General features: G+C 40.0%; 1 protein-coding gene across 3 annotated transcripts in view; it reads left to right on the top strand.

The window, feature by feature from the left end:
* Positions 1-8,387, top strand: part of SOX6 (SRY-box transcription factor 6) — a 431,726-nt gene that overhangs the window by 352,504 nt on the left and 70,835 nt on the right. For all 3 annotated transcript variants that reach the window (XM_023737515.1, XM_004369676.3, XM_004369675.3), the window contains one exon: positions 1,053-1,240. In XM_023737515.1, the coding sequence (XP_023593283.1) occupies positions 1,053-1,240 (188 nt within the window). The remainder of the gene's footprint in view (positions 1-1,052; positions 1,241-8,387) is intronic.

Raw genomic sequence — 8,387 nt, 5'->3', positions numbered from 1 at the left:
CACACACACACACACACACACACACACACACACACACACACACACACACACACACACACTCTGAAATGCTCGTACACAACTAAAAACAGGTGGATCAAGTTAAACTTTCCACAGCAGCTAAAATCAATTAGTAAATAATTGCTTTCTTTCTGTTTAAAATTGGAAAAACTTATCCAAAGTATTGATCTTACCTAAAATAAAAGGCAAGATATAGAGAAAATTAGTCGATTTAATTTTAATGTTTCCCTCTGTGTTGCATAGAATATAATGAAAGTAAATATTTAGTCTCACTTTATTGGAAGCTTTGTACTTATGTGAAGACCATTCCCAGTGATACAGCCTCACTATCGCAAAGATAGGGTGCTGAGAGCAGTGGGTGTTGAGGGTGGGGGTGGGGAGGGGGTTGTCATTCTCTTGGTAAATAACTAAGGCAGCATGATGAGTAGGATGCTTCATTAACCAGCCTGCAATTGGAGAATGGAGAGTGCGGTGCATTCTTTCCCGCCCCCTCTCTCCTGCAGTGGACGTATGAACACCCAGATTCGGATGTCACGAAAATACCCATGTAGCCTCACAGATTTTTTCTGCTAGGCCAGAAGCAGCTTTCCTGCATTAGCACAACAAATGTAACAGGTAGCTGGGACACATATCTCCCCTCCCACTACCACCACCCTGCCCCCTTCCTCCCCACGACTCTCTCACAAAGAAGGCAGGACAGCACACCATTGTAAGACATAGCCACATGGGGAGACAGGTATCTACCCCCACTATACACACAGTTGGAACCTAGGAAGCTTTATCTGGGGGGTGAGGAGGTGGGTAGGCAGAGCCTAAATAAATTGGAGTGGTGGGGTATCCTCCAAGGACTAAAGAAACAGCACAACTTGGTTGCCCTGGCTTTCTGTGCTCTGTGCATAATATTGCCTAGTATTCTTAATAGCACATGTGCCCCTTGTCAGAGAATGGAGCATTCTACAGGGGAGTGGATAGTAGGAGAACTTTTTAAGAGTCTAACCTCACAAGCCCACTAATAGTGCATTCCGTTTACACAGATATCCTGTCCAGTCTCAACTCGCCTGCCCTGTTTGGGGATCAGGATACAGTGATGAAAGCCATTCAGGAGGCTCGGAAGATGCGAGAACAGATCCAGCGGGAGCAACAGCAGCAGCAGCCACATGGTGTTGATGGGAAACTGTCCTCCATGAATAATATGGGTCTGAACAACTGCAGAAATGAGAAGGTAAAACTTGCTTCCCTCCTTCATTGGCTCTGCTAGACCCATTGGCTCACTGTATCTGGCTCTTTCTAGGCTCCCAAACTTCAATCTACAGCCAAAGAATTGTGCTTCTAGCTTGAGGGCTGCCTTGTATTTTATTCAAATCTGTCTTGTATTACATTCAAGCATTACTACAGATAAACAAACACACCCAACCTTTTCCACTTAGTTGGGTTCCCTCGCAGGCACCCAGCCTACCTGCCAATTGGTGTATTTCTCTGTCGCATTCCAAACTATTTAGAAGTATCTCATAATAAAGGGGATATATAAGTTTATTAGACTAAGAATAGACCATAATATTAAAAAATAAGAAAGAAGTATATATGCTCAGCATGAAGGCTAATATGTTTACTATGACTCAGCATTAAATTTAATACTAAGTTTCCTACCAACCAGAGCAAACAAATCAAAACAAAATACAAAATACATTAATTTATTTTGAGATTCAGCAAATTATTGAGTGCATATTATATGACGCTCTTCTAAGCATTGGAGAGACAGCAGCGAACAAATCAGACAATAGTCTCTGCTCTCATAGAGCTTACACTCTAGTAGAGGAACACAGACATTGAAGAAATAAATATGTGATGTAATAAAGGAGCCCTGGTGACGCAGTGGTTAAGTGCTCGGCTGCTAACTGAAAGGTCAGCAGTTTGAACCCATCCAGCAGCTCCTCAGGAGAAAAAATCTGTCGATCTGCTCCTGTAAAGATTTATAGCCTTGGAAACCCTATGGGGCAGTTCTGCTCTGTCCTATAGGGTCGCTATGAGTTGGAATAGTGAAGACACAACAACAACAAAATGTCAAGAGGTGAATAAACACTATGAGGAAAATCAAAGTAAGTTAAGGGCATAGAGAGTTATGGGGTTGTTATTTTAAAGGGGGTGGTAAGGACGCTGAGGAAGTGACACTGAATAGAGATATGAACGAAGCAATGTTGCAGGCCACATGAGGGGCAGGAAGAAGAGCATTCCAGACAGTAGGAACAATGAGCATAGAGGCCCTTAGAGTGTAAGCAACAAGGAGACCAGTGTGCCAGGAATGGCACAGAGAAGGGAAAGCAGGGGGAAATGAAGCAAAAATGGTAGCCTGGGGCAGAGCATATTAGACCTTGTAGTCCCTGAAAAGCTTTGCATTTTATTCTAAGTGTGATGGGAATTTTTAGAAGAGTTTTGTCCAGGACATTGATATGATTTGATTTCTATATAATATAATCATTCTAGTTCTTGTGGGAGAATGGACTATAGGAGGTTAAGAATGGAAACAGGGAGACCAATTGAAAGGCTATTGTAGTAGACTGGGTGAAAAATTCTGATTATCTAATAGGATGAAACATGCCAATTTTTCTTTTTTAAAGAGTCATAAATATTTTCCCAGTGCTAAATTCTGAGAAGTTTATTTTTACATGAGAACTTATATAGGGACAAATGAGTGATGTGATGGAAAATGTCTTTGGTAACAATTTAAGAGTCAATAAAAAAAAATTTCCATTCATACATTTATTCAGTAAAGGCTGAGAATATAACTCATTTAAGTCAGGACCAAGAGCCTCCTTTTTGTTTCAGTCCTCACTTAATTCTAGCATGGGCGCTGTGGTAGAGGCTCCAGTCTTCAGAATAAAACTTGTCGTTTCCCAAATCCTAGAATGATTTTTAAAGTTGCCTGTGAAGGAAGTGACAAGGGCAACATGTGGTCATGTGTGCTGTAACCCTAGCATTTGAATACATAGCCGTAACCAGGGTGTTGTTGTTTTTTATTTGTTTGTTTGTTTTCAGTTTTTCATGTGTTCCTTCTTCAAAAGGTACGGTGATCCGACAGTCTGAGAATGTGGGATGCAGAGTCATTGCTCTTGCTGAATCAACCTCTCACCCTTGATTGTTCTCCTTTTCTCTTTGGCCACACTAGGAGACAGCTGGGTTGCAGGGAGTGGGGAAAAGTTTTAAGAGGATGGGAGTATGATGGGACTCTCAAAGCATGCGTATGATCAAAGTTCTCACACAGATTAGGAAGCTTAGCTCTAGGAGAGTGTTGGCTTCTCAAAGCTTAGTAAAGAATTTGACTTTACCCTCAGTTCTCACAGCACTGAGTTACTGATATATATATACACAGAAACAGTCCTTGGGTGGCACAAACAGTTAGTACTCAGCTACGAACCGAAAGGTCGACAGTTCAGATACATCCAGAGGTACCTGTGGAAGAAAGTCCTGGTGATCTACTTCCAAAAGATCACAGTCCCTGAAAACCCTATGGAGCACAGTTCTACTCTGAAACACATGGGGTCACCATGAGTTGGAATTGACTTGACAGCAACTGTTTATATATATATAGAGAGAGAGATATGTGTGTATGTGTGTGTGTTGTGTGCCGTCGAGTCAATTTTGACTCATACGACCCTATAGGACAGTTTAGAACTGCCCTTAGGGTTTCTTAGGCTGACATATTTACAGGAGCAAATCACCAGGTCTTTTCTCTCCCGGAGTGGCCAGATGGTTCAAATTGCTGACCTTTCAGTTAGCAGGCAAGCACTTGCGCTTAACCATTGCACCACTAGGGAGATGTGTGTGTGTGTATATATATATATATATATATATGTATTTAATTTATATGTGTCTATATATATATATATATTTAATTTATATGTGTCTATATATATATATATATGTATATGTATAAATTGGTCATTATTCTACTCCTTGCCTTGATTGGCCCTCCTGGTGGGAGGCTCAGATCAGGTGGGAAAGAAATTATGTGGGGAAATAGTGAGGTTTTGGTGTTTATTAAGCAATAAAATTTGTATACTTGGAGCTAGTCATGCACATGCCAATCACTGGTTCTGCTCAGTCAGCTAAGTGCCCTGTTCCCCACTGAGTGCCCAGTTCTGTTTTGAAGGCTTGACATTGGCTGACAAAGGCAGAGCTTCTCTTTAAGAGCCGCCTGAATGGTTTAGTACGTGGTTGCATATAGAATGTGGTTTCAGGACTACAGGTGAAGAAAAGCTATGCTTCCAAATCTCTTCTACCAGTCTGATATTAGAGTACTAGAGTCGTTCTTTTGACCTAAGATACTGCTGTCTGCTCAATGACAACACCATGAAATAATAACAACTTTAATGTTAATATGAGTAACTTTATCAGATCCTTTTCTGGGACCTGGGTAAGTGAGCAAGTTTTGGAGTAGGGATACTGAGTAGGATATTGGGTTAAAAACAAGAATGGGTACATGCACCCAGGCTACCTCCTACTTTACAACTTTGCCAAGAGTTAATACTATAATCAGTTTGAGAAGCTTGCCATTTATTTGTTTAATTCAGTTTTTTTAAAGTTGTTTTTATTTATTAGTTTTCAAATGAAAAGTAATATATGCGTAATGAAAATTCTAGTAGTACCAAAGGATATGTGTGAAAAGCTAAGCACCCTCCCCACACCATTAACTACTAGCAATGATTCAGAAATTTTCTTTTAGTGTTAATAATCATTAGTGATTCAAAAATTTTCTTTGTATATACCAGATAGTGTTAATGAGTTTAATAATATATATTCTCACTTGAAATAATAGTCACAGAGTTGTCATTTACAAGCTGTCTGATATTGAGCAAGTTGATTAACCTTTTGGAACCTCATCTATAAGATAAGGGTAGTAATCTGAGCTATAATGAAATAAGATATATGTAAATGCACCTAGCACCGTTCCTGGTAGAGTGTAGGCACTTCCTTATCTTATGTTTCCCATACCTTTTAAACTAAACCAAGGTAGACCCTTAAGTATATAGAACAAATATACTACTTTGGCACAAATACAAGATCCTCACACGATAATAGAAGGGTCAGCAGAAGGAAACAGAGTACATTTTTCAGATGTTGGCCTATTAGCAAACTACATAGTTATTTTAACTCCTTTCCGATTGAGTTAATGCACAAATCTATGGAAACTTCAGGGTCTTGTAAGTATACTACAGAGAGTAGTTGGTTTATTAGGTTAAATCAGGGTTTCTCAACCTTGGCATTGCGGACACTTTTAGTTAGATAATTCTTTGTCATTGGGGGCCGTCTAACTTTCTGTCATTAGACAACACTAGCATCTCCACTGTGGGTGCTAAATATGTCTTGGGCCAACTAAATACATTCCCAGACATTTCCAAATGTCCCATGAAGGGAAGGGGGGATTACCCTGGTAAAAACTAAACCCTGGTCGTGTTAAATAGAGCATGTTTAGAATTAATACATTCAGAACTTCATTCCACACACAAAAAAATATATTTCACTTAAATAACCATACTTATTGTTAAATTGTGAAAAACTACTTGCCTTAGATTAATGTTATGAACAGAATGTTTCCTTGAAAAATGCATCTAGAAATTTTTCTTGGAGCATTAACATAGAGAGCATTTAAAGTAGAATGCATGAGTATGCAATTCAGGGTCCCTGGGTAGCACAGACGGTTTACGCTCCTCTACTAACCTAAAGGGTGGCAGTTTGAACCCCAAAACCAAACCCATTGCCATTGAGTCGATTCCAGCTCATAGCGACCCTACAGGACAGTGTAGAACTGGGTTTGGTTTTTGTGTTTTATGACAGCAACGTCGTGAAAAATTCTCTAAAACTGATAATATGGGTTACAAAGAACAAATTCCTAAATCTACTTTATAGATCTTTATATTTAAGGAAACTGAGATAATTCCAAGTAAACAATCTTGAAGACGATGAAAGTGAATTGTCACAATCCAGTTTACCAATCTTATTGTATATTATAAACTTAACGCTTTTTTACCTCAGAAGAAAAATCTCATCCTCCGAAGAATAGGCAGTTCCTCATGGAATCTCATAAAATTAAGACAGATATTTTGATTATAGAAGAGCCAAAGGAGTCTTTTAACATTCCTTAATTTATTCTTCCGACGGTAACTAACCTAACAAGCAAGGATAGAGATCAGCTCTAGACACTAAACAAGGCCTAAACCATCCAACCAACCAAACAAACAAACAAACCGATTGCCGTTGAATTGATTCCTACTCTTAGCAACCCTACATGACAGGGTAGAAGTGCCCTATAGAGTTTCCAAGGAGCAGCTGGTAGATTCGAACTGGCGAACTTTTGGTTAGCAGATGAGCTCTTAACCACGTTGCTGTCATAAAGCCTTGTAATTCATGAAACATACCTCTGCTCTCTCTTATTTGGACATTCTTTATAAAGGAGTGTGCCACAGATTTGGATTCCCTGGGAAGCAGACTATGAGACGGAGATTAGTATGCAGGTTTGTTAGGAAGTGCTCTTGGGCTTGCCATCTGTGGAAAGGAAAGAGAGAAAAAAAAAAGCAGAATTGGACAGAGGGAGAGGTTGGGCTATGATGCAGTCTCTACCAAGGCCTTAGTCAACCCCCCACAGGAAGCTTGAGGCTTCAATGGTCATTTGGAGGAGGCGAGCTCTTATACACTTCTATGAACCAGTTATTGAATAAGGGCTGTCTTGGGAAAGGAACATGACCTTGGGTGAGGTAACTATCTTCAGCAATTCCAAAGTCGGCCGACAGCTGAGGGCTATCTGCCAACAGCACTCCCAGCAGCTGGGGGGATAGATAAATCTTTCAATCCTGAAGGGGAATCTGAGCAGTGCATCTCAGTGTCCACTGTAGACTGTTATTGTAACTAACATTCAGTAATGTTAGATGTATATAAAACATGCTCTGTATGTATCCTAAATGGGGGTAAATATTTACTTCACAGATATAAAAGGTGTCTCTGTGTCTTTATAACACATACAAGATCACATGTATATCCATTTGAATATATGTTTAGCCATGGTGGTGTTTCACTTTACTGGGCAAATCCATATTTTGGCACTTTAGAATGAAACATTGTTCACTTGATAGGCCAGAACGGCACCAGTGGAGTTGTTCTGGTCTGCTGTGTCAAGGAGTGTTTAGGGTCTGTTAAATATATAGACTGTAGGGACAATAGACTGTAACGGCGCCTTGGGAGCTGTTATGCTCCATCATTTTGACATAGCTTCTGTGCGTGGACTGTGAGTGTCCTGCCAGCAGAAATCTAAATTACCTTCCTGGGTTTTAGCTTTCCACACCCAGGCAGCTCCATCCCTGCGTAAGTACCAGTGCAATTAGATCATATCATAGGCTAATTGCTTACCAAATTTTTTTTTGTTTTGACATCTCTGAGATAGAGAGTATTTTAGTCATGACACTACAAAGCGGAATTTTATATCAGCTGTTTCTAAATCTCCTCAGAGCTTAGCTAAAGGTATCTGGCTAGAAGAGAGGCAAGAAGGGTGGGACTTCCCGGTGATCAGTTCACTGTTAAAGTATATTCTGTCACTTTTCTGACCTTCTTGATGTTTGAATGCTGACCAGTGATTGGTTAGAGCATTTTTCAGCATAGGTATTATATAACTTGGAAATCTGGTTGTATTGTTCATTTTAGTAATCTTGATGAGGCAGTAGATTGATTACCTACTGATCAGAGCTGCTCACAAATAGGCAGATTGCACATCTATATATGTGTGGCCTGAGTTGCTATCCCCTCATCTTCTGGGAATCTCTTGAGAGAAATGCTTGACCTCTCAGGTGGCAAAATGGGCTACTGTGGACACTGTTAACACACCCTACCTGCGTCTGAAGTATATTAAAGTATACTGTAGAGTGAAAGAACTGCTTCAATTTACAGATGGGAAAACTGAGACTTAGAGAAGGAAATGACTCACTCAAGGTCACATAGTAGATTAATGGCGGGGCAGAAACTAAATCTCAGATTTCCTAATTTCTAGTCAATGGTTGGCGCCCTGGTGGTCCAGTGGTTAAGAGCTCTACTGCTAACCAAGAGGTCGGCAGTTCAAACCCACCAGCGGCTCCTTGGAAACCCTGTGGGGCAGTCCTACTTTGTCTTACAGGGTTGCTATGAGTCGGAATCGACTCAACGGCAACGGGTTTGGTTTTGGTTTAGTCAGTGGTATTTCTGTTTATAAAACAGTAGTAGATTCATATATTTTCTATGGAATCTTTAAACCTATTATGTAGATTTTTTTACATTACACAGAAGTATTTTTTACACTGGCAATCTCAAACCTTGGAGTAAAGCAAGGGTATAGATAAACCAAAATATGG

Source organism: Trichechus manatus, unplaced genomic scaffold, assembly GCF_000243295.1.
Source record: "Trichechus manatus latirostris isolate Lorelei unplaced genomic scaffold, TriManLat1.0 scaffold00006, whole genome shotgun sequence".
In the NCBI taxonomy this organism is placed as follows: Eukaryota; Metazoa; Chordata; class Mammalia; order Sirenia; family Trichechidae; genus Trichechus; species Trichechus manatus.
The sequence above is the reverse complement of the archived record's forward strand: the minus strand, read 5'-3'. Positions and strand labels throughout refer to the sequence as shown.